The sequence below is a fragment of the Fistularia commersonii genome, chromosome 6 (assembly GCF_037954325.1).
Source record: "Fistularia commersonii isolate RoL2024-O1a breed Wild chromosome 6, RoL_Fcom_v1.0, whole genome shotgun sequence".
Classification (NCBI taxonomy): domain Eukaryota; kingdom Metazoa; phylum Chordata; class Actinopteri; order Syngnathiformes; family Fistulariidae; genus Fistularia; species Fistularia commersonii.
In genome coordinates, this window is record NC_141289.1 from 6,655,034 (window position 1) to 6,681,402 (window position 26,369).

The 26,369-nt window shown below is 45.4% G+C and overlaps 1 protein-coding gene across 4 annotated transcripts in view; it reads right to left on the reverse strand.

Annotated features, from left to right (window-relative positions):
• The window catches only part of LOC147233246 (voltage-gated inwardly rectifying potassium channel KCNH7-like), an 81,483-nt gene that overhangs the window by 8,606 nt on the left and 46,508 nt on the right, over positions 1–26,369 (reverse strand). For 3 of the 4 annotated variants that reach the window (XM_086147858.1, XM_086147857.1, XM_086147855.1), the window contains 8 exons: positions 23,550–23,975; positions 19,735–19,966; positions 19,494–19,661; positions 15,488–15,687; positions 11,809–12,061; positions 8,396–8,601; positions 7,760–7,844; positions 293–565 (listed from right to left, as the gene is read on the reverse strand). In XM_086147858.1, the coding sequence (XP_086003984.1) occupies positions 293–565; positions 7,760–7,844; positions 8,396–8,601; positions 11,809–12,061; positions 15,488–15,687; positions 19,494–19,661; positions 19,735–19,966; positions 23,550–23,975 (1,843 nt within the window). The remainder of the gene's footprint in view (positions 1–292; positions 566–7,759; positions 7,845–8,395; positions 8,602–11,808; positions 12,062–15,487; positions 15,688–19,493; positions 19,662–19,734; positions 19,967–23,549; positions 23,976–26,369) is intronic. The other variant, XM_086147856.1, reaches the window with a different exon arrangement.

Consider the following 26,369-nt stretch of genomic DNA (forward strand, 5'->3'; position numbering starts at 1 on the left):
TCCAGCCGGCATTCCCTGTAAACCCTTTACGTGGTCGCGACCTCCGATCCGAAAGGGTGACCCCGATTGGCGGATATAATCCTCTTACGTTTCATTACGGAGTGGCTCTTAGGGTTTCGCCGTAATGACTCATAATCCGCGTTTGGATTTTTAATAGGTGTGACGTTCCCTCACTCCTCTGGGGCCTTTTGGGGATTTTTTTTTTTCTTTTTCTAAATTAACTTCTGAATTAGGAATGAGACCAGTGGAAAATGGAAATGTAGGGAAGCGGCGTGGAAGCTGCCGCTATTACCTTTATACTTGTGGTTCTGTGTGTTGTCTTCGGCCGCCACCTCCGGAGGTCTCGCGAGCCCGAGACCCAGGGCGTGGTCCCTCACTACCGGGTAGCCCAGTACGCCGGAGCACAGCGGCCTCTGCTCCTCCTCCTCCTCCCTGCAGTCCTCTTCGTCCTCGTCCCCCTCGTCCTCGGCCGACCCCCTCCTCTCTTCGCCCGATGAAGAGGCGTACGCCGGCCTCCGGGGCTTGGTGTCGCAGAAGGCGGCCGGAGGCTCCTTGGGGTGGGACCCTTAACATGCAGATGGTAAATCATGAAATGGACCTTCACTGAGACTTCCCTTCATATTCTCTGCTTCTTAGTTCATTCATTCATTAATTCATTCATTTATTTATTTCTATAGCACTTATTCTGCAGTCAGGGTTGTGGGGGAGCTGAAGCCTATCCCGGTTGTAACTGGTCGAGAGACCATGGACCGGCCAATCACAAGGACATATATAGAGACATACAACCACTCAGCTTCTCATTCACATATCAGACAGAGACATACAATAATTCACTATTTTTCACGTCATACACTTAAGCATTCCCTCTTTCATTTGCAGGTCTTTATATACAACCGTCACTCTCTCATTTGCGCATCATATCGAGACATACAATCATTCATGCTTTCATTCGCATATATATGTGTACAATCATTCACAGGTTGTATAAATATATATAAGCATTTACCCTCTTATTCGCACCTCACATAGAGACATACAACCCTTCCCCCCCTTTGTGTACTGCTAGAGTTGAACCACCTCCTTGTAGAATTGCTTCTGTTAGTGCATTGGTCGGTTGTGTCATGTCAATGGCCAATCAGATCAAAGATGCCCCCGGGAAGAAGGACCTTCCTCGCCATCCAGACCTATTTAATGATAACCTTCCTCTTTTTTCCCATAGAGCTGTCCAACCCAGCCTCATGGGAGTCACTGGATGTGGACTGTTGCCCCTCTGACTGTGACTTCAGATCAGTCTTTCTACTCACTCGGAAACTAATATGGCAGTGCAATGCTAGCAAATTCCAGAGTGGTGTGGGGAGGTGTTCTAACAGAGCAGTGCTGACTGGGCATCCCATGCTGGACCCCTGCTGCAACATATTAAAGTACATCCATCGTGGTGGATACACAGCCTGGGGAGCTGGAGCGAGTGCCATTCATCTCCTGCACAGATGCCAGGCGGAGAATTAAAAAAAGTTAGCTAGCACAGGGTAGTTATCCCTGACATGGCAGCATCCATTTTTAGCGGCAGAACCTGACATATAACAGTGCTTGCTAGCCCTTGTTTGGCTTTTTGAATGCATTCATCCCAGCTGTCTGAAGATGAATGTCTGCAGCTTCAGATAGGTCCATTGAAAACCCAGGAGTGACAGGTGACTCGCAGCCCTTGCAGATGATGCAGTTCACCTACAGGAGGTACGAACGCGTGGGTCCTGTTTTTGGACTTCTGTCCGTCATTCCAACAGCCGTGATTAAACCTCCCCACCCCTCCGTCTCCGAGCTGACTCCACTCCCGCTCAGCTGTGAATCACAAAAGACCTGACAGACAGGAGGCAGCAGGTGGCTATGGTGGAAAAATCGCATCCCTGCACCTGGAGCCCCTCCGAAACCCCCAACATGCGATTTTTGCCAGCGGCTCCTGTTTCCGCTCAGAGACCTCAGTCGTGGCCATCCGGGGCCATAAACAGTGGTATGACTGGTGCTGGTCTGCATCCGAGCGGCCATCTCTCCAGAATACGGAAATGATACAGCTGTCAAATTCCTAACTCATCCTTCACCGAGCGCTGCCTGACAAAATCAGCGCCATTTACCTTTCAGGCATTAGCTGCTTTCAAACAGAACATCTAAAGATCCACACTCCTCATGGAGGATACAGTACAGATACTCATCCAGACTCTAGTTATCTCTCGTTTGGACTACTGTAACTTCCGCCTTACCGGTGCCCCAGTGGTGACCCGCCTGGTGATCAACCGTCCCAAATTCTCCCACACAACTTCCCTTCTTATGTCCCTACACTGGCTCCCGGTAGCCGCCCGCATCAAGTTCAAGTCCCTGGTGCTCGCCTACCGGGCGGTGAATTGGACAGCCCCTTCTTATCTCCCCCATATGGTCAAGCCACATGTCCCTACCTGTCCCCTCCAATCTGCCACCTCTGGGCGACCGTCCACCCCATCACTCAGAGCCCCTGGCTGCCGATCAAACCGGTCTCGGCTCTTCTCGGTCTCCTCAGTGTTGGAACGAACTCCCGAAAAAGGTCAGAACAGCGGGGTCCCTGCCCATCTTTCGCCGTGAGCTGAAAATATACCTCTTCACCAGACACTAACCTACTAATCAAACTAACGATGAAATGAATGTAAGTATGAATATGGTTCTGAGATGGCTACTTGGTTGAGTGGTCACTTCTGACTTCCGGCAACTGGTACTTTGGATCTTCGGTGACTGAATTGCACTTCTTATAAGTCGCTTTAGATAAAAGCGTCTGCCAAATGACTGTAATTTAATGCAGCACTGGAGAAGAAGAGTAAGACGATGTGAACACCATGGAGGTGGAAGCTGCCACAGCATTCGTGGAATAATGGACCATGGATTACCAGATGGGTTGAAGTGTTTTAATCCTCCCAATGCTTTGCCATATGAAGAACGCTGTTAGCTAACTCTGCACTGATTATTGCCAAAATATAGATGTTCCTCTGTGATCCCTGGAAACTCCTCTAAGGTATAAGGTATAAGGTATAAGGTATACTCCTCTAAGGTGGTCCTCTAAGGCCAGAGGAGCTTGGACCTGCTTCTGTCCATTTAGTCCAAACAAAACATCTGAACAGTGACCACCATGTGGCTTTTAAAAAGATTCTCCACAATAAGTATCTGGTAATGAGCATGGCTTATAAGTTCCACCGAGCACCCATGTGACATGGGTTTTGTAAAACAGTAAACCGTAAAGAGACCCTGCCTTGGAGTAGGAGCTAAATGGTTATAGGAATTGAGGTCCATGGAACTAAGGAACTGGAACCAGGCTCATCCCGGAAAAAATTCAAGGAACAGCAAATAGTTCTTACAGTGTTAAAAGAGCTATAGAGACATACTGTATGTACCCTTTGAGAGAGGTTTTACTCATACCAAAGAAGTTAAATCCACAAAGTATGCAGGGAAACGTGACCTGGATGTGGCCGTTAAGTTACAAGGGCAAGGGGCTCCATGTTGCTGAATCCTAGCTTGACTCACGCTAATTTTCTGCTGACGAATCCGATACGTTTAAAAACAGGTGTGTCTTCTTTGTCCAGAAACCTTTTGTCTACTGATACTCCCGACCTCTGTCTGTTTATCTTGTGCTTGTGATAAGACTCAATGAGAAATTACTTGATGGTTTTACAACAAATCCAAGCCTCTCTCAAAGGAAGTCTTTGATAGGGAAAGCATTGGAGGGGTCAAAAGATCCTGCCTTGGAGTAGGAGCTAAGATGGTTCTAGGAGCTGAAGTCTTTGGTCCCTGGTTCCTCTGCTGTCTGAATTCACCAAAAAAAGGCCAGGTTTCTGAAAAAGTTCCTCTGGTTTGAAAGAGGCAATTGGGTGCGAGGAACTATAATCATGTAATCCGGCAGTTTATGTCTTCGACAGGCATCCATTCCAGACGGATGTTGCGATGTTCATGAATAATTTCACGTCTGTTCCAGGTCCGAGTGCACTTCTAGCTCCTGCGCTGCCTTTATTAAAGGTGTGAATCATTTACGTTTTCATTTCTACATTCATCCTTTCCCCTCAGCTCTTCCAGTTTACCTGCTCCATATCATGAAAATGTCTCAAAGTGGATTTTTTTCTGTCCCGAAATCTGGAGTAAAGTAAAATTCTTAGAAATAGAAAAACAACCTGTGACAGGACTGTAGTCGCAGCCGTGGAGTTTCATTAGATTGATAGTTTGGGAATTATTGTTACTTTGATTATTTCTCAGAAGCCCGTCTCCAGGACCCTGGAAGGGTGTATCCACGAGTGTGAATCGTTTTTCGGTTGTGTTATTGTAATGAGACCTTCCTGTCACTATGGTAACCAATTAGATTCGCCTGAACTGCAGTCAAACTGCCGGATGCCGCCGGAGTTGAGGAACTGTCTTGCCAGCCGCTTCCAGTCAAATTACCAGCCGGGGGGAGAAAAAGGGAGGGTATCAGAAAGCTGTTCCAGTCTGGTGCCTTTGTCCAAATATCCACCCTTTGGATGGGAGCTTTTCTTTTTCTTATTTTATCTGACTAGACGCTCTGCTGGGATGGTTTGATAGAACAGCGCTGGGAAGAACCTGAGTCCAGTGTGAAGGGCTTCCGGGTCTTGAAGGAATCAAATAAATGGTGCCGGGATGAATGTTTCATTAAGCCCATTCAGGGATTGGAACGGGCGGCCCGCTGAATGAATGGAATATTTTGATATCAAATTGAGTATCATTTAAATGCCTCATGTTTTATGGGGCTGGAGAAGGGCAAAAAGCCTGCGCTTTGGACTGCAGCAACAAATCAGGAAGTGTTAGGTCTCTTGAAATCATGGGTTTTACCTCAACATCTACATATCTTGGCATATCTAACTCCTTGTCTTTGTTATGTGCGATTATTGGAAGCCTTATTTTCACCAGCCCTCTGCACTGTAGGCATTGGAAGCTCAGTTGGACATAAATCTGCCACGTTATCTTCTTATTCAGGACTTTATTTTGCGTGAACACTTCGTTCAGGGCTGGATGAGGGACACGGGAGCTGAAGTCTGAACCATACATACTGTTTTGGCCCCAACCGGTCCGAGGTTTTTGCACTGGTGTTACCATGCCGCTGTCACCAAGTGCTTGCTCCTTGCGGGGATGTCAGGTTTCTGTATATCGTCTGTATATCATCTTAAATAGTGGTGGTCCAGACTTGCTCTACATGGAAGGTGTCCTCAAACAAGTGGGTTGTGATTTGGCTTGATCTCACATTTAAACCTCCAAAAGATGAAAGATTGGGCGCCGTCTTTCACTGTTTGCCCCGACATCTGTGAATTAAAAACGCGATGGGACCTATTGCTCCATCGTCGGGCGCTTCCTGAGATTACAGCGGATTTAACGGACACGTGCAATTAGTGGCGGCTCCGTGCTGAGCAAAGATAAGACTTGCCTTAATTCAGGAGTGTTTTTCACACTGTCAGTAACGCACCCCCCGAAACCGCCAGCCACACTTTGCATAATCCTCTTTTTATTAATCAGGACACCTTATGTACACGCATGTCTTGGCGAACGTGCTCGTTTGGTGTCCAGGAAAGCTTGAGGAGCGACTCGCAGGTGGGAATTATTTACCAAAGGTATTTATATCCCAGCGTGAAACTTTCTGCTGAAGCACTGCAAGGGGCACGTTTGTTTTGGAGTGCAGAATGCGGGTTGGTTGCCAATGTAGTCGACCCCGCCCCCCTCTCAAAATGCAATTGTGAGCAATCCAGCAAATTGCTTGTGTTTCGATTGGTTTGTGCCACTGTGTTTGTGTTCACCCCTCCCCATTCACCCCCGCGTGTCTTGCTATGGTGTCCGCCGCGAGGAAGAACACAGTGCGGCTAGCTTTAGCGCTTGACTGCATTGGTGAGGAGGCGAGACTTTGCTGCCTTTTACCGCACGAATGGCTGCCAGACAAAAGTTTACCGGGGAAATGCCAATTATAGGTTTTCCGGTCGGCGTCTGCTCTTGCTATTTCAAGCGGACAACTGATCTTGACACAATGTACTTTTCTCTGCCTTGCTGTTCTGCAATGTGGGAAATAAGAAGTTTGATGTATAAAATATATTTATAGGCTTTGGGTGTATGGCGATAGATATGTCCCATCATATTGATACAAGGATCTGGACCTACACTTCTTTTCTCCTTTGGGATCACCACAGCCATTCACCTGCCTCCATCAAACATCTCCTCTGCATCCTCTTATCTGACACCACCTCTCTGGACCTCCCGCCTGGCAGCTCCAACCTAAGTTTCCTTCGACCCAGATCTTCACCACTCCTCCACCATCCATGTCCAAACCATCTCATTCGGACTTTATGTCCAGAACATCTAATATCTCTGCCTACCCATATAAACCAGTCAACATGGCTGCTCTCAATACGTCTTTCTTGTCTTTATCCTGCACCCACCCTCAAAAATCATCTCATGTCCTGGACATTCATCTCAGACTGGTGTCCAGGGCACCAAATAGCACCAAACATATTTCCATGGGTGCTCTCTACAAACCCCTCCATCACTGAAAGAAGCAGAGCATGCAACCAAAGGGATCATTGGTAAGTTCAGGTGAACCCATGTTTTTGGTTTATGGAAAAAAAGGGTGTGCAGGCCGGTGACAGCAGATCCACGTTGCTGACAATGCACTCTGAGACAAATTGTAAATTGAATTACCCTGTGAGTGGGATGACGAAAGTCTTGCTCACCCGGAGGGCAGATATTCCCCCACCCCTGCACAACACTGAAGCAGGTCTTTCAATAAGGTGCTGGCCAGAAAACGTACAAATGAAACCTGGACTTCACAAAGTGTGCTTGCTGACTGGCAAAAAGCATTAGATGTCCAGCCCAACTCTGTTAGCTCAATGGAAGTTAATGCTGTAGGTCTTTAATTAGAAGATTGTGGTTTTTCAGATTTGCCCAGAAATCTCAGGATCTAAACTCAGGTTATCAAATTGGGTATCGATACTGTTAAATCACTGTTAAACTTTTCCAGATAATATAATTTAATGCTCGGCTGCATTGGGAAAAATTGGGTGGTGCAGAATTTCCTTTACTATAAAAATGTTTGTCTTACCAACACACTGTAATATAAAGTACGAACGTTTGGCATGCATTTCAAATTGGCTTCAATATGCTAATGTGCAAAATATGATATATTTAGTTGAACAACAACACATCATCCACCTCGATCCAGCTGCAAGCCTTGCAAGAACAGGCGGTGGCCGCCTTCCCATTGCCCTATAGCAGGCGACCTTGTGCCAGCGGTGATTGCAATGTTTTCTATTTAGGAAGGGATGTGATTAGGACATGGCGTCTAAATCCTAGTCCTTCAACTAAAACCAAAGCCTCTTTCTCTTGCAGGCCTCCTGGGCAACAGTTCCTTATCAAGATAATTAACCCCATTATATATAAACATTAGTTTTGATCTGTCATTTTGCTTTTTCCGACATGAGCAGCCTCAATCGAGACTGCCACTTGTTACAGGTGGGAATTGCTTGAATCAGGTATGTGAGGTGTTCTGACATGAACTGAGATTGGTCCTCAGTAACAATGTTCAGCCCATGCTTACTTCAGGTAAAGGAAAAATACTGTACTTGGTCATGTGCAAAGCAGAAATGCTGGCAGACAGAATAGTCCAGTCAGCCTTGCCTCTCCTGCTGCCCATCTCCACAGGCGTCTCATCCATTTGAAACACAGTAGCGTTAAATACAAGTAGAATGAAGAACTGAAGCATCACCTATGGAGGACTTTCTTTTGTATGACACCCTTCGTCGGCATTTGACGTCATCCATGTTGGAGTCCACGGCTTGAGGGTGGGATGTCTACGGAAAAAGGACACAAATAGAGCAATGGAAAACATTCTTGACAAGCTAAAGAGCCACTTCTTTTCTCTGTAATTCCCAGAATGGCTGACAAAGGGCCAATGCTTAGTGCATCCCCGAGTCTGTTTGAAAGAAAGATTACATTGACTGATTTGAATTCTTCACATAATGCCGCTGGCCTGGCACATTATCTACCCGACACTCCATCCATTGTGATTATGGCTGACGTGTCCTTTCCCTGTGAGGTCCACCTTACCCCTACTGCTCGTCTCTTCCACTTTTCTCCTCCAGCAAATGGCAGATTAAAGACAAACGTCTAAATTAGCCATCAGGCTTTTTGTTCCCCGTGGCCGAGGATAAACCCAACCATTTAGTGAATTGATAAAGTAATTCATCTAATTTAAATAGACACGGCAAGGAATAGATTGTCTAATTCAAGCTAATGGTTTTCTAGCAGCAGCTTTCCCACTGTACACTAAAGAAGATTGCCGCTAAAAGCGAGCACTCAATCTACAGCAATCCAAGACAGGTGGGGTAGCAATGCTAATAACCTTGGCGTTTTCGTCGCGGAGGTCGAAGGTCAACTCCAGGTTGGTGAGGAAATGGTCGGCAAACTCTGGGTACATGTCCAGTACCTCCAGGATCTCCTCCCTCTGGATGGTGTGCAGGTCGCAGTAACTCAGCACACGTACATCAGCGCAGGATTTTCCCGGCTTGGCGTAAAGGTGTATCATCTCGCCGAAGATGTCGTTCTTGCCTTCGGGTAAAAAAAGGGTCAGGGAGAGGAGGGTGAGCAGCCAATCAAGTTAATTGAGGACATAAGCTTTCCTCCTCATCTACTCTTGGCTGTCACAACAGAATCTTTGCAACAGCGGACTTTTATTTCATTCAGCTGCTGGCAGACCACGCAGGTATGTAGTGTTCAGTGCAGGATGTGGCGACCTAAAAAGACACGGGCCACCTGGCAGGGAGGCCTAAGAATGTAAAAGAGGCCAAAGGGCGTCTAAAAACAGATTTCCAGGACGAGGCCAAATTTCCTGGGTGCTCAGTCCTTTAATGGCCTCTGTGGTGTATCATGCTTTATTTTTTTGAAAGTCATATTTAGGACGCACACGTCCAAGTAAATGTCCATGCCCGTTTGACTTTCCAGATATAGACTCCACTAGCAACCGGCTAGCAGATTAAGCATAAACATAACATGAGAGGGAGAATACAAGGTGACGGTACAAAGTTGTTCACAGTGTATAAGCAGACAGAACTTGTAGCCATCAAGCCGCAGCAAAGTTGTAGTAACCTGGTATATTTGCATGTGAAAGTAGCTTTACAAGTGACTGCATTGTCGTAGACAGTTCAAGGAAAGGCGTTGCTGCTGCACCTTAGTACTCTGGGTAATGTAGTACTCAACTGTGGCATCATCATGACAAGTTGCCTTTGTGAGTTCTCTCTTATCTATCCTTTCCTTTGGGCTCGTCCCTTGGGGTGGCCACAGCCAATCACCTACCTCCATCTAATGCTCTCCTTTCACACCAACTAACTTCCTGTCCCTCCAGACATTCTGCCTGGCAGTTCTGACCTCAGCTTCTTTCTACTCAGATCTTCACCATCCCTCCTCTGTACATGTCCAAACTACCTCTGATTGGGTGAGCAAGAGGGTGGGATACACCCTGGACCAATACATATAGAGACATACAACCTTTCAACCTCTTTCACCCATCTAGAAAATTTTCGATCTCCAAGTTGACTTCCTGCATGTGTTTGGACTGCGGGAGAAACCGGAGGAACCCCACCAGACACAGGAAGAACATGGAGACCACATTGACAGGCCCCCTGTGGGAATCCAACCAGACATTTTCTTGCTGCCAGGCAGAAGTGCTAACCACCCCCCCATTCAGTTTGTTATAAGTTATTCACTGGTGAGTTGGAACATCTATATTGTGGATACGGTGTGTTGAAGATGTCGGTTCCACTTGGACTGTGACATTTGGATTTAGATTTGTGCTGATTGGGTCATTTTTTGTTCCACGTGTCCTTTCCTGACCGTCACTCTGAGTATTATGGTTTTTTTTCCAAATGCATTCTACACACTGAGAGGCACACGTCTATATGAGGTGGCGAATGGCGACATTCAATTTCCTCCACAGTGAGATGTAGGCGGCGGGAAAAGTTGCTCGTGAGCATAATGATGCGGAAACAGAGTAATCAGCAATTCTCTTTGCGGGGAATTCATGCTGAGTTGTATATTGCCCCTATCTCCATCGTTGGTCCTTGCTCACGGTGACCTTAATGTGTCACCTGCTCTTGAATCGCCTTATTGGCCGTCTGGAAATAGTTGTTAAAGGAAAAAAACAAATGCATAAAAGGATTAGCTGGGTACACCTGCTGCCTGCCAGGACTGGAGAGGGGAGGAGATTTATCATGATTACATTTGGATACTGCCGATAATGCCGGCTCAGTGGTTTCTGTCAGAAGGCACTTCGGTCAAAGAATGCTCTAAACTCTGTTGTCCTCTCTCATCCTGTCACATCTCTTCTGACTCGGACTCCTCTGTCTGTGCCTTTCTATATCTCCTGTCGCAGTCCTGTACTTTCCTTCCACGCCAACCGCCTACCTTGCCTTCCCATCCCTGCCTCTGCTGTCATCCCAAATCCAATTCTTGTTTTTGATTCTCCATGCATCCTCTGTAACCGCCATCCCACCAGGTGTCCCCCCCGCACCCCTGTCTCCTCCTTCCATCTGAGGTATGACGGCGGCGCCCTGGTGGAAGCAATCGCGATGTTCTTTTAAGCAAGTTATTATAACACGTCCAGAAGGACCTCTGCTGCCGACCTCCAGATGTATCCCGGTAGAGTGGCGCCTTATCCTCATTGAGCCGGCCCACCCGCGTCTTCCCAACTGGAGGGGTTTCCAGGCAAAGTTAATCAAGCTGGAAAGAAGGGACGATCCGACTCGCTTTCCTGCAGTTCCTTTTCATCTGTGCGAACTCCCTAGCGGAGGTCTGGTAATTGGAGAAATATTGGTTGGATCCCCAGCACAGCGTCCTTGAATTGCCCTTGAAGACACTAAATGTCTGAGTGCTTCTGATGCTGTAGTTGAAGGGAAATGCTGGCACCTTTTTACTGCCAGCATTTGTGTGAAAAGGTGAAGGTAATGGCGCTGTTAAAAAGCGCAAGTTGTCAGCTTACGATAAAACAGATATATTAATGTACGCTTTCATGCTTATATTCTGTCCCCTTGCAGTTAAACTTAAAACACTGTTGGAAGATTCAACTTTGGGAGCTCGGTACTCAGCTAGATGACCCGTTGCGATGCAGCGAGACCCCGGACAGCGCCCTCTGCCTGGGTTGGCGGCGGTAATGGAAAGTGTTGGCGAAGCTGCTACTGGAACACACTTCAGTGCCCGTTTAAAACCTCTAATGGTTCCTCTGGAGATGAGAGAGAGGCCTGGGAGGGAGCCCAGAGACTGGCTCTCGATAAAATAGCTGCCTTTGCTAATCATTTCTGAACTTGTTGTCTTCACACACTTGTCTCCTGGATATCGATGTTTTAGTGAGATCGTGCCCAGGCCCCAAGACTAAGCACGGTTCTCAGAGTGGTACATTAAAGAGATATCCACATGAAGCTACGGCGGAACCAGTGGTTGCATCAAGTTGACCTCCAAGAGTAAATCCTCTAATTCAGCAAATAAGGCAATAATTAGGTAAAATCGGATGGAAGCTCAGGATTGGCATGTTAGAGACAAAAGAAGCAAAGCTGTAACGCAGAAGCTGCTTTAGAGCCTTCATCTTGCCTGCCCTGGGCCACACTTGATGGCAGGTCAGAATGAGGAAGTAATGAGATGAGATATGTTGTGATGTTTTGATGGACAGAGGTGCAGTTGTCGAAGTATACTAGCTAAACAAGCAGGTATTCTTTTTAAACAGAATGACATCTTTTTTCAAAGACATGGCTATCACCACTGACCCACCTAAGATAGCAACCACCACGTCATCTTTGAGGATTTCGATGGAGCCGCGGGAGACAAAGTAGAGAGCAGTGAGCACGTCTCCACAGTGGACCAGGGTGTCTCCGGGAGGCGCGTGGGTGGTCTTGAACCTCATAGCCAGGGCCCGGAGGCAGCCTTTGGTGGCTCCACGAAATGCCTTACATCCCTGCAGGAGGTTCTTGTTGAGGTGGAGGCAAATATCTGCCTGCAGGCACTCTGGGAAACCCTTCAGGACCTGGGAGTAAAACATGGGTCAAAGCAGACACAAACCTGATCAGACCACATGTGGACCTGGAGATCGTTCTCAAATCGATGAGTGCCTCAGTGTATGCTGAACGTGTTGAATTTTGATTTGGGGGGTGTTGCAGGTCGAATTCTCTCGATTTCCAGAGAAATGTTTGATACAATTGCCACTTGTGTTCTTTCCTTCTTCTCAAAACCTATTAAACCCGAGTCCTCTTTCTAACAGAGTTTTCCAGCTGCTTCAGAAGAGAGACAAGATGGAACATATAAGGGTTATTGCAGATTTAAGGAACTCAGGCTCGGTATTGAAACGCTCCTCTCTGTGATATCTTAGCCAATTCTAAGCCAAAGGATTCTTGGCACCTTCTTTGTGATTCAGGGACAAAACTAATCCATGAACCCTGAACATGGTGTTTGGAGGACCAGAGATCAGCAAAAACTTCACCCTCTGTACTGTGATCTATAATTTGCTGCATTTGTGCAAACGTAGGAGGCCAAAGGAGGTATGGGTTTTTTCCCTTTCCTTTAGTGTGGTATATCGATTTTTGTTTGCACTAAAAAGTCTCATGAAGCCAAGAGTTCAGGCCAGAGGAGGTTTTTAACTGCTCCCTGATGCCTAAAGCACCTCATTTGTAGTCCAGCTAAGTCTCCTGTTTCTTGTTTAAGTTGCCATAAACTTCAGCAGCAACTGTTCAATGTCACTAAATAGAGTCCCGGGCCGGCCCTTGGAAGAACTTCAAACTGATCGGCTCCTTCCATCTGAGGATCTGATTCAGCTTCATGGAATTTCAAGAACTGGCAGACTGGATGCCGTGCATTTGAAGTTGCTTTGTCAAAAGGTGCTGTTAGACTTAAATTTTGTCGGAGGACAGCTCTGCTTTGGGCTCATTTATGCTAACGTTGTGTACATAAGTAGGTACGTCTGCTTCAGCCGTGGTGAAACAACACTGCCAACATAGTTTACATTTCGAATGGCTGTTGAGCAATGTATCCCCTAGAGGGCAGTGCAGAGTTTGGGTTCACTTCTGAGTTCCGTTTCAGACAATAACAAACATGGCAACGGTGGTGGTGCTGATGATAATGTACATTATAAGAAATAGGCAGCGCAGCGGATGGCGGAAGCTTGAATTCAGTTTGAATTCAAGGCAGCATTTGGATGGAGAAATGTTCTCCCTGTTTCTCCTAATACCATGTCTTCTGTTCTTTTCGCTGCTTGCACTTGAGTGCATACTTTGCAACACTGCCTCTCCAGGCCTTCTGGTGGTACTTATGCAGTTTGCTGTATTTGGCTACACATCTGCAAGCTCCCCAAAAATGTACAGAGGTTCATAGGAAATGAATAGAGGACAGACAGAGGGCTCTGTTTGTATGTGGATTTGACGTTGAGCATAAATGAGCCTTTACGTGACCTTCCCCACCTTCCTAGTGGGGAAGGTGAATCTAACATTAGCTTCTCTCCACTGTAAAATTTTTCGCGTACAAATGAATTTTACGGCACACTTACCCTGTAGACACTGATACAGAGACCACTGACAAAACAACTACAGATCCTGGGACAACGTGAATTGACTGCAAATGAGGACCATAACAGACACTGAAGGCAAAGAAAATAGCTTAAGGAAAATAGAAAGGACATTAAGACAGTAATAACAGGGAGATCTGGCATTTTCACATAAATCACAGTGCAATGTCTTTGTGACAGAAGTACAGCAAAGAAAGTCTTGTCTGATATGGTTTACTGTCTTTTACGGGCTCTTTGTGCTTTGTTTTGCTTGAAACAAGAGCTGATCTGTAGATTTGGAAAGGAAAGACTGAACAACATTTGGCAAGCATAGGTGCCACCGCGGAGCGTGCAGCCAAGCCTCCCACTGTGGGAGGGGAAACCTGGCAGTGCCCGACGAGGCTGTGCCCACTCTCACAGGCATGATTCACTCTGTCTCTGGTACCAGATGAATGTCATGGGGTCGTGTTTGAGTACACACATTTCATGCAAAAGAGACATTGGGTCAGGCCACATGCGAGTAGACCAGTGATTGACAATTACTGTGACCTGCGATCAACCTCCGGCCTTTTGTGTCTGTATTGGAAACTAGCATGCAAAACCCAACACTGTAAATCCATATGTGGCATCACAGCAACTGTACGTCTTGTGAATGCTTAGCAACTTTTGGAAGGGGCTGGCATGTCCTTGTCTTACATGCATCTTTTAGATACTGTTCAAACTCACACAGTAAGGCTATCTATTATCCCAGCAATGAAGATAACAGAACACTACATTTTACCAGTAGTATCAGACACAGCTAGATTATGTTCTACCACTGAGGAACATCAGTATCAGCAGTAGCTGTGATAGCACATGTACCTCCTGCTCTTACCAGAGTGGTGGGATCATTCCATTTGGCATGAGGCAGACATGGAAAAGACAAACTCATATAAGTACCATGAACAATACTGTGATGGGAAAAGCCATAGTTACTGCCTGCACCAGCAGTAACTGTGCCTTTCGGTTATTTTGATTTGCAACTGCAACTGAACATTTGCACAGTATAAATGTGATGAGAACATTATACTATGCCGATGACACAGCGATGCTGCTTGACATTGATTTGGTAAGAGCATTGTTTTCAGGGACAGGGGTTGGGGGAGAGAGGGTTGGGACGGGAGAAATGGTGTTAGAAACATAAAAACTCAAACAGGCGATAGTTGGGGGAAGAGAAAAGCAGAAATATATAAAAGATCAAAAACACATATATACCTTTGCGTCTTTCTTAGGCTAACCTTACCCCTTGGTTAGGATGTTTTCTGCATCATGTTACAGGCTAGCAACTTAGCATTGCAAGTCCTTTACCTACTGTTTGATACAATAGTAGCCCTTGGAATTCCACATTCGCCTCAAATAGACACTAATAATTGGACAAAAGCAATGCACTACATTTCTTGACTACAGTTTCTGAGTCCTTATATAACAGTATATTAATATGGGTGTTGATGAAAAGGCTAAATTCAAATGTTAGCACATATGTTATGATGTTCACTGGACTCTAGCTGAGTGCTGGTTACGTCACTTTGATCGAAGTGTGAATGTAGATTTGAAATGACGTTCCTAGCTAGCACATCATCATTATCACATACACGAGCAAACCCGCATGGATGAAAAGGTGAGGTCGCAGTGTCACCTGGCTTCCCCTCGGTTGTGAATATTTCATGAACTGAGAAAATTAGATGTAAATTCTTACAGCAAAGGGGTCAAGGGTTCCATATGAGTACCCCTGTCAAAACCTTCTGAAAAATTTAACAAATATTTTCATCCCCAAACTGAACACTTATAACTATGCACATAATTGCAGGTATCCAGAAGCTGCTTAGCACCCGAGCTATGCCATACTGCCGATGTCCAAGTACACAAGTAAACCCGTACCATATTCATGTCGATGCCGTTGGTGTATGTCCAGGCGTGTTGAAAGTACTCCTCCAGCCGCTGCCTGAGTGGGTTCGGGATCTGGTGGAAGCGGATGAACTCTTTGACCCGTAGCATCTGGAGGTGATACCTGGCCGTACCTGAATACAGCCTCTGTATGATGGCTGACACATTTCCAAAGATGCTGGCATACATAAGAGCTAGGAGAGAGAGAGAGGCCAGAGAAAGCAAGTTATCTATGGTGGCCCAGGGAGCACCATTCTTTGTTTCTGTTGCCGCAACTGAATAGTAAGCCATCTTTTGGCATGGATTGGAGTTTGTTTGGTTTTCTATTTCTGGTTTGTCCTGGGGTGATTCTCTGAGGTACAACCCTTCCCTGACTCAAATCATCAAACTGCAACTGCGATTGTTAGCTTGGTATCTAGTATTAGTACATAATCGATATGTTGAAATACCTGAATAAAGGGACGCTGGGAAGGAAAGACATATGAAATATCTTTAGGCCTGAAATGAAGGTTAAGTTGCCACATCTGATTTTCCTTTGGGGTTTTCCCTTCAAAGGTTGCAACCAATCACCTGCATCAATCAAACAACTCCTCTGCATCTTGTTCGCTCACACCACCTCTCAACCTCCATCCATCTTCCTCCAGACCTCCTGCCTGCAGGCTCAAACCTCAGCTTCCAGATCTTCACCATCCCATCTCCAGAACATCTAACATGTATTGTCCCTTTGATGGACTCATTCCTGATCCTCTCCATCCTCTTCATTCCCAAAGAGAACCTCCACATCTTCATCTCTCATTTCTCTTGCTCTGCCCCCTGTTTTCTCCTCACTGTTTCCAAACAAGACAGAAACGGCTGCTCTCAGCTTCATCTTCTACACTTCTACACAACTACTTTCCTTTTGTTTTGGCTTATACTCCTTTTCCTCCCTCATCTTCAAACATCTTCATCTTTAGGGGGAGTGACTACAATCGCACTGCTTCAACTACATGGCGCAGATTTCCATTTGGCCATCAAACAGCATCAAATGTATTTTAATTTATTTGCCATTATTAACCACAGATGGTTGGTACCACGGACCCATCTGGGAGAGATGCTGTTGATCTGGTCTGGAGAGGAAGGTATGTTCCAAAAACAAACAAAAAAACTTGGCAGGTGAAAGGCTGAGCCATCTGGCTGTCACCACCTATCACATCCAGCTGGTGAATCCAAATCTTGCCAGGTGAGCCCTTGTCAGGAGATCACCGAAATCCGTTATTTCCCTATCAAGGCTCCTGTGCTGTTCCTTTGTGTGACCTAATTGCACTACTCCTGGCCGCATCTGCGCTAGCCTCCTTGGGAACACTTATTGGATCAACTTGGTGATCTGAAGCAGTCAGTGGACGGTGGAGGTTGACCTGATCCGCCGAGACAGAAAGGAATCTGTCCATCACTGCCTTTCCTCCCGGTCGTTTTGCAGGAGAGCGAATGTTTTGTCAGCATGTCGGGGATTTAACTGCACCACTTTAGCTCTGGCTCATCGCTTGCCTTTTTTTTTTCTCCTTCTCCGCCCTAAACACTTTCTGTCTCTTTTACCGTATTGCTCAGACGGATGACGGCGTTGAACTCTCTTTGCACTTCCCTCACTCGCTTCGGCATTTGTCTCACAGAACTCAGTCTTGTTGATGACTGACAGCTTTATTTACCTATTTATATCTTACGCTTTCGCTGAGATCAGTTAATTGAAGTGACATTAAAAAGTACCCGGATATGGACACCTGTCATAGAGTGCAGGCACGCACTCTGAAGTTAAATTTCGCTATTCATTCCAGAAAGTGCAAACTTGAGTAAGACTGTAACACTCTCCTTCCTTCTCACTTCCTCTCTTTCTACTCCAACCAGTCGAGGCAGAAGGCAGCCCACACTGCTCTGTCTGAGGTTTCTGCATCGGTAAAAGAAAGCATTTCCTCTCTGGATTTCTGTAGATCATCTGTAGATCGTCTTAAAGCAGTGATTCAGACCTGCTCTAGTTGGCAAGGGCCATCAGACAACTGGGTTGGGATTTTGCGCCATTTAGATAACATCTGACATGACCTGATAGTAATGCATTGGTAGTATCAGGGACACAAAGTAACATTAGTGTATTAATATATAGTGTATTAACTGATTAATTTACTAGCTTGATTCATGGCAGTTTTTCAATCACTTGGGTCACATCTAATGTCATGGAGATTTTATTCACTTTTTCAAATTGTTAATCGACCCCTCTATCAAAATTGATTTTTGTTTCTCAATGTATTTATTTATGTAACTGCATGAGTCTGTTGCATTTAGTAACAGTGCATGTGGTCTTTACCGAAGGTTCCCTCCTTACACCAGCGTGGGGGTCGGCAAACCGCGGCTCTAGAGCCGCATACGGCTCTTTAGCGCTACCCTAGTCGCTCCCTGGAGCTTTTTCAAAACTGTTTGAAAATATTTTTTGTTTTAATATGGTTTCTGTAGGAGGACAAACATGACACAAACATTCTAAACGTTTTCCAATGCTGTAAAAATATGCAGAATAGATATTAAATTTCAACATTTCTGTCAACAAAGATTTGCATTGTAGCCTGCGGCACACGTTTCTATCAGTAGGACGGGATGCCAGGCAGGTGGCTGTTGTAAACAAACCAGCGGCTGTGTGATGGGCCATGGATCCCAAAGGGAGAAAGAAAAAAATAATTGAGGAGGACAGAGGATTCAACGTTTCTTGGACCCAATCATTTGCATTCATTGCCAGTGCGGAGGGATTGCCTGAATATTTGCTCTGTAGCGAGAAGTTGTCAAATTACAAAAAGAGTAATGTGGAAAGACATTTCCAGAGAAGGCATGCTACATTTGCAGCCGAGTTCCCAGTTGGGAGTGAGAGAAAAAGTGCGATTGCATTACTTCTGGAGAAATTAGACGAGCGCAAAATAGATTTAAGGAGTGTACGGCATCTCCAAACTCCACTACTGCTGCAAGTTTTGTTGCAAAGGGAAATAATAAAGCGTGGAAAACCGTTCACAGATGGTGACTACATGGAGGAGTCATGAATTATAATTCATTCATATTATGATGAAGTTAAACTTGAGGCGGCATCGTACAACAGAGTAGTCACGTGGTACGTCACTCTCTACAGGATGCACTGCAGGGAAAATAAACATTTAATCATTAATGCTCATTATGAATCTGTAGTCAACTTAGTCATTTTGATAGTAGGCTAATATAGCTAATATGGATACAGTGATCCCTCGCTATAATGCGGTTTACTTTTCACGGTTTCGCTACTTCACGGATTTGGATCGTGCATTGTGTTCTGCATTCTGATTGGCTAAAAAGTCACTCCGCTTCTTCTCTACCTGTGCGTCAATAGCGTTGCAGTTTAATATGTGCACGTACGTAAAACAGCTTGCCAAATTTACATCACGTACGTGCAAATTTTCTTGCAATTTCGAGTTTTTCTAAAACCCACAACGTTGACAAAACGCTCTGGACCGACAAAAGCACCTGCGGCAGGGCCCAAAAGGCAGCGGGAGATGCTATCTATCGCAGATAAAGTTAAACTTCTGGACATGTTAAGGGAAGGTAAAAGCTATGCGGCTGTAGTTCGGCATTACGGAATTAATGAATCTTCCGTTCGTTGCATAAAGAAGGAAGAAAAAAACATAAGGACGACAGCAGCAATGTATAATAGAGTATTTAATTGTATAATAATTGTAAAAAAAAATAAAGGTTTCTACATCACGGATCTTGCCTATCACGAGTTCTTTTTGGAACGTAACCCCCGCGAAAAACAAGGGTATACTGTACATACATTATGTGTTGCCTTCATTATAAGGCTTATGTAAGGCTTTTAATTTTTTGCGGCATATTGTTTTTTTGTTTTTTGGTCCAATTTGGTCTTTCAATATTTTGGGTTGCCGACCCCTGCACAAGCAAGACAAAAGACTGTTGCGATGACAGGATTAACACAGTGAAGTACAGTAAATTAGCTGTCACTCACATCCGATGAGCATGACACAGATGGAAAAGATCTTCTCGGAGTTCGTGTTGGGGGACACGTTCCCGAATCCAACGCTGGTCAGGCTGCTGAAGGTGAAGTAAAGCGCCGTGACGTACTTATCTTTGATGGAAGGCCCTGAGCTGGGGTCGCTGTAGTTGTACTTTTTCCCTAAAAGAAAGAGCAGCGTCATTTAATGGTCTAGATGTACAACATGGACGCTGTGTGTATTGACGGCGATCACCTATCGACACGCCCAAGTTGTCCAGCCAGCCGATCTTGTGCTCCAGGTAAGGCTTCTCTACGTTTCCGATGGCGTACCAGATGCAGGCCAACCAGTGGGCGATGAGGGCGAAGATACACATGAGGAGCATGAGCACTGCGGCCCCATATTCCGAGTAGCGGTCCAGTTTTCGCGCGACACGAACCAGCCGCAAGAGCCTGGCGGTCTTCAGCAGACCAATCAGGGTGGTAGTCTAGAAAGGATGCAGAGTAAAAGGATTAAATTTGCCCATTTGAGTTGGGAGAATGACCAAGTGCTGGGCATGAATTGGGTATTTTCTAGTTTCAAAAGTCAAGATGACATTCTCCTTTCAGCTAAAGGGTTAAAACAATGGCAGTGTCTCCCGAAACACTGAACACAAATGCCTCTTCCACGGCTGGTGCGTTTTTCCCACACATTTGCCAACTTTTGGTGGACGTCTTGGAATGGGAGCAGCTGCGCTCCTCATGAGGACAGGCAGGCAGGTGTGTGTTCCGCATATTGCTACCCTGCTAAGGCGGCGTGGCATGTGTATGTGTGTGTGTGTGAGATGGGCAGGAACATGATAGCGCGACCGTATTGTGCCAGCTTGTCATCGCAGCCACATCTCATTGAAATTTAATTACGGGGCGCGTTAATCACTTCCTCACTGGAAAGACACGACGCGACACGTGTCCGCCTGATTTATTGGTGGTGACCTGTCACTCATACTGGCCTCCATTGACTGACACAATTTTTTATTTGTTAACATCCGCATAAAATTACCGATTGGCCAACTCGCAATGCTACAGGCGCTCAACCCAACATGGCGCCTGGTGCAAAAAGAAAAATTGCACAACAGATATGTCTTAAGCAGTGGGGTGGAGGTAGGAGTGAATTAGACATTATCTGGGGCCATCCATCCCATATGACTACATTTTGCGCAGTTTGACAGTCCCGTACGGTGATTAGTGCAGAGCGAGTGGGGAAATATGGTCCCTCCTGTCGCAGTTCCCATCAGGTACTCCTGCAGAGTGAACACCACTTTCTGGACCCTATTGTTTGAATTCGGTCAGTGAGAGGAAACTGCAATCTACTGTACACACATACACAGGTATGTATGAAAGCTAAACCACACTCACACAGTCATGCAGAAGACGATGTACAAGTCAAACTCCAGCATCAGTGTGCAGACGTTATTCGACTCTTGGATTACTTTGGTTCCTGCATTTATTGGGTTTTCCCACCACCGGCGTCATTAGTTTCTGTCAGTTAATTGGTCTCAAATCTCTACCTGGCCTTGGTGTGCGCACCCTTATCTTGTTTTGTGATTAGCTCAGTTTGTGTTTGAGTTTCGTCTTGGGATTTACTTCTGGTCACATTATCTCTTCAGTTTGCACCTTCTTTTTCTCTTTTTTGAGGAGGAGAGCAGAACACCGTATTTACCCGCACTGTCTGTTAGCACAACGGCGTGACACGGATGAGACTTAAAGAATGCTAATAAGTGCTATCATTGCCCCTCATGCTTGGCCATGATAATTTCCCTAATAACCTCAGGGATATCATTAAGTCTGTGAAGAATACGCTGCTGCGGGTTGCACTTGATTATTTGTGCTTCTTGGGACAGAATGTATGACTTGAAATTGAAGAGGGAAGGGTTGAATTAGAGGTGATTCACGAGGGACAATGTGTCGCGGCGCTGGTAACGAAGGGCACTGTAGCTGCTTCTGAAGGGTCCATTAGAGAGCCTCCATCATTCCGATGCCGCTTGTAAATCACCGCCATCATTCAGCACTGTGTGTCTGGCCTGTCCACCCCCCTTTTCCCTGACACCCCAGTGTACAGTGAGTGAAAGTATAGAAGCTCATCTGTTTGGTAAAAATCACCGCTTTTTTTTCTTTGTATGTGTGAGTTGCCAGTTGCCCAATGGAGAATGCTCTGAACGTGTGCCGATGACTACAAATGATGGTCGGGATTAAACTTTAAAATGAGAGGATCAATAAATTGCAGTGTTGATTTTGTGGCGGGACCACTTGGGATGAATAGCTTGCAAACACTAGACCTCCCCGCCGCCTCGCTTCGTGAAGAAAGAAGAGATACCGCACGCATACAGATGCTAGGTTCTGGGAGCTACCGCCGCATCCGACCCCGAGCCTTATTCCTTCCAACAGAATTACCAGTATTTACAGTGTTACGCTATAATTACAAGGCTGAACCGCTTGTAATTAACGCATGAATTAAAGTGCTGTAGGACTCGGAGACGGCTGTATGTGTTGATCAGCACGCACACTTCTAGGTTTCCCTTCATGTGCATTTGGTTATTAATCACTATTTTGGATTCTCTAAATGATGGTGGATGCTGGGTATGTTTACACCCACCTGAGAAGACCGGTGACTAATTGAAAGCCCCGCAAAGGGGGCCGCGTTCCCCACGTTGGGCTTCCTGCCCAGAGTCATTAAATGGACGTGGTGACAAAAGGCGCTCGTGTCATTTAGCCTTTTTTTCTCCCGGGTTCACTGCTAAAGCTCCCCCAGCGGGTTGGAGCAGGGCAGGTTCCTCCAGACATTTGATTATAGGTTATCATAATTATTTTTGTTGGAGGGCAATGGTTAAAAATTCTGCCTCACAGCAAGACATTCCCTGTTAGGATACTGACTTTCCCTGTGTCTGCTTGGGGTTCCTAACCCAGGCAAAAACATGCAGGAGGCTCATTGGAGAACCTACATTGTCAAAATATAGGTGAGTGAGAGGATGAATGGTTGTATGTTTCTGTATGATGAGTGAATGAGAGGGGGAATGGTTGCATGTCTTTATACGTGGGCCTAAGATTGGCGGGTGACATCCGCCTCTTCCAAATTGGGGATAGGCCCCTTGTGACCCTTTGTGCTGGATAAGCAATATAATGAATGAATGAATTGTTTTTACATGAAAGACTATGCTTACACATTGTCTAAGTTAAGATCAGGGTAAGATCACAGGTCAGAAACCTTAGCTACATTACACCATTTTAAATGAAACAAAAAGGAGGATTGAATTCATTCTGAAATGTCCTCTAATCCAGATGTGACCACAAAAAGGCGGTTAATTTCATCTGGTCGCAACAGGACAAGAACAGGAGTTAAATTAAAGAAGAGGTTCAGAGGCCTGAGTAAAATCAACCCTGTGACACTGAATTTCTGCATTGGGGAAGGAATCAGAAGAGAATCTCTCCCAGGAGGATTCAAACTGCCATGTTTTTAGCAATGGAATAAAGAAAAAAAAGAAAACCTCAAGCCATTGTCAGTAACGGTTTCCAGGCAACAAAGACCCACAAGATTACATCTAAAAATAGTCGCCGTCTCAGCACAAAATAACACACCTTGAAAACGAGAGCTAAAACGGTACATGAATGTGTTATTTTCAGAGTTAAGAACCCGATGGTCCCGGGCAAGGAGCCCAAAAGGGCCGGGAAACAAAATCTGCCGTAATCTCTGCAATAAAATACATTTCATGATTAACCCTCTCATTAACGTAGCGAGTAACCGATGCTTCAACAGCCCGAGAGAGACTCACAAATCCAGACTCTCCTTCCAAGATGCAGTTTGTGAATTAAAAATAAATAGATAAATAAATAAATGAAAAGACAGATGGGCGGATGGCGATCCCTGCCAGCGATGATTATCCGCGCTCCTCCGAAGGCGATGCATCAACTCGTCTTTATTAAGCGCGGCTCTCATTGCAACGTTGATCTCAGCTAAAGCTGTGATTGATTTGCCAATTGACTTCCGGGATGCTAGCGGCCGACCCCTGGCGGCACGTGACCGGCGGTCCATCTCACCTCGTCTGATCCTGAGCCAAAGATGAGTAAGTCAAATGGGATGGCGGCCACCATGTCTATGAGGAACCAGCCTTTAAAGTAGTGGATAGCTATCTTGGCCGGGTGGCTGACGACCTCCTCATTCGTGTTGACATACGTGGTCCTGAAGTTTATTAGGATGTCGACGATGAACATGATGTCCACCATCAGGTCCACCACGTTGAGCGGCGAGCAGGAGTAGCCGCACTCCCGCCTCCTCTGCTCCTCGATGTCATTGAGGAGGAAGGCCGCGGAGTAAGGTGTGAAAATGGCGGTGTAGATGACGAGCAGCAGGATGAGCCAGTCCCACACCGCTTTGAAAGGGCTGTAGTGAAGGATGGTGCACTTGTCGATGCGTGGAGTTTGGAGCTTATATTCAGGCAGAACGTCGGCACCCAGAGACAGAACCTGGAGAACGAGAGAGAGCATTACTCCGCTGATTTCCTCAGAAGGCGTTTTCCTAACTTTTTCCAAATATGATGATGTACCGGTCTTGACGGACTGAGCATGTCAGACTTTGGCAGCCCCAGGCTTTATTTAGCAATGCAGTACTGCAGCATTGACAGGCACTAACTCAGAACCGGAGTTCACGCCGACTGCAAAATAGAAGGGGGGGGTTGCGAGTTTTGGTTGGATGTATGTTCAATTTATCGCCTTCGCCAAATTGTCTCATACGTGTATGAGCATTGTCATTTTTTTTTTATATTCCATGCAATCTTCTTGTCACAATTTGGAGTCCAGATCTGGGTGTGCTCTGCTAATAACAACTAACGTAGCCTGAAGGCCGAAGAGCAGCTGGCTGGACCCCTCACTCGCTTTTTTTTTATTTTTATTTTGACTCAAGAGGCATCATTTGACGCAGTTTGTTATATTTTGATAGATGCGGTTTTGTCCTGCATCTTTAATTAACGCATACGTGGCTCAGCTCCCTGCTGGATTTGAGGTTTCCGACGGGTGATCCAAGAAAACGATAGACACAAGAGTGTTTGCTAGGCGCTCGGTCAACACTAGGACAAATGTAAAATGTCACTATCTCTGGGTTTTACTTTCCACAACATCTCAGATTTTATACTTTGCAGCAAAAGATTACCGTGATGTCCTCCGAGACACAATATTGGTTTTTGCAGGAAAAAGAAAAAATAGCATCTAAACCGAGAAGATAAGGTTTACTTTTCATCGGATCCTACAGTGTCTGTTGCTGTGGAATAAAATCCATTGAAAGTCCATTTACCCTGAAGGAAGTGTAGCCTCAAACCCACAGTTATCAAGATCCGATCTGATACGAGGGAAAAATAATAGGCTCTATGTCAGATGGTAATAAATATAACGTCTCAGACGCAAAGTAATAAACATTCTAATGACAGGACTTTAATTTCATGGTTGTATAATTGGCTTCTGCTGACTTCTGCTGCAACCAGAGAATCAACATTCAAAGCCCGATAGGAGGATTTACGTTAAAATAACAAGTGGGGAAAACCGCTAAAGCCTGTCAAAGGAGCTAAAACACAAACACACAATAATAGCCCCTCAAAATGTCATCGCTAAGTAAAGGCACATGTACATAAATGTGTGCGCTGTTGTTTGGTTCGTGATTACAATATGGGACATACGTGTGCAGATTGTTTCCAAAGGACCTTTTAAGTCAATAAATGTTCTTAAATCTTTCACTTTTTTAAGTGTCCAAATGCATATATCACATTTTATAGTTGCTTGCTACGAACCAACTGACAACTTAGACTATGATTTGTTTCATGTGACTTAACGCGTTAAACAGCTGATGAACAGGGACTTGTTTCAAGGTACACTTGCAGTATATCTTCTTATACGTGTCTAGTTTCTAATCTAATTTTATGAATAGTGACATGTTAAATGATTTTAATCGACTGCTGGACTAAAATCATGCAAAACAATTCAAAATAAGCGGAATTGTTAGCTTCAGAACGCTTGTTGTCTTTACGTTCAGTATGCTAGTATGATCCATGCAGTTCAAGGTAGAACTCTATGTTGTATCATGACTGAATCGACAAGAGCCCAAAATAAAACTTCGAAGGACGTTTCTTAAAGCATCATTTGCCACCACCCTTAATGAATCATTCATGTGTTAAGTGCAGGATACAACCTAAAGAAAGTAGCTAATAAGTTGAAACCATGACCAGGCGTCAAGCATTTGCGTCACACAATCGGCGCCACCGCAGCAGCCGGCTGCTTCGGATTCCTGAATATTTACGGGTCTTTTGAAAACAACAACAACATCACCCTGCCCCATGGAGGTCCCAACTAACAGGATGTCATTGGATTGGATCTCTCATTGCGGTTATAAAATACAATGGAATGGCTCTTCAACATCAGCACATGGCGGCGCCATGGGCCATTTCAGATATGCATCAAAATGACTCTGAGGTAAATGTAGGTGCGGGTAGGTGGAGGATGCATCTATTCATCAACGGGTCTGACACCTCAATAGCCACAAATGTTCAGGCCACGACTCTCTCGATGCCGGTTATTGCTGCTCTGCAGGGAATGCGCAGTGAGAGAGGCCAGTAAAGAACAAATCCTGCAAGGGCAGGGAGACAATCAACGAGACGAAGAGTGATACTGAAGGAGGGTACCTGAAAAGACCCCATTTCAGCATCCATTACTTTTTGTTCATTGCCCCAATCACTGCTCTGATCACCTTCATAACCCCGATGAGAGGCGCAGGGATGGAGGGCTGATTTACAACAGAAAAAGCTGATGTGTTAATAATTGAACTGGTTATTAGAAACCCCTGCCCTCTGCGTGATGAGGAGGGTCAAAAGCTTT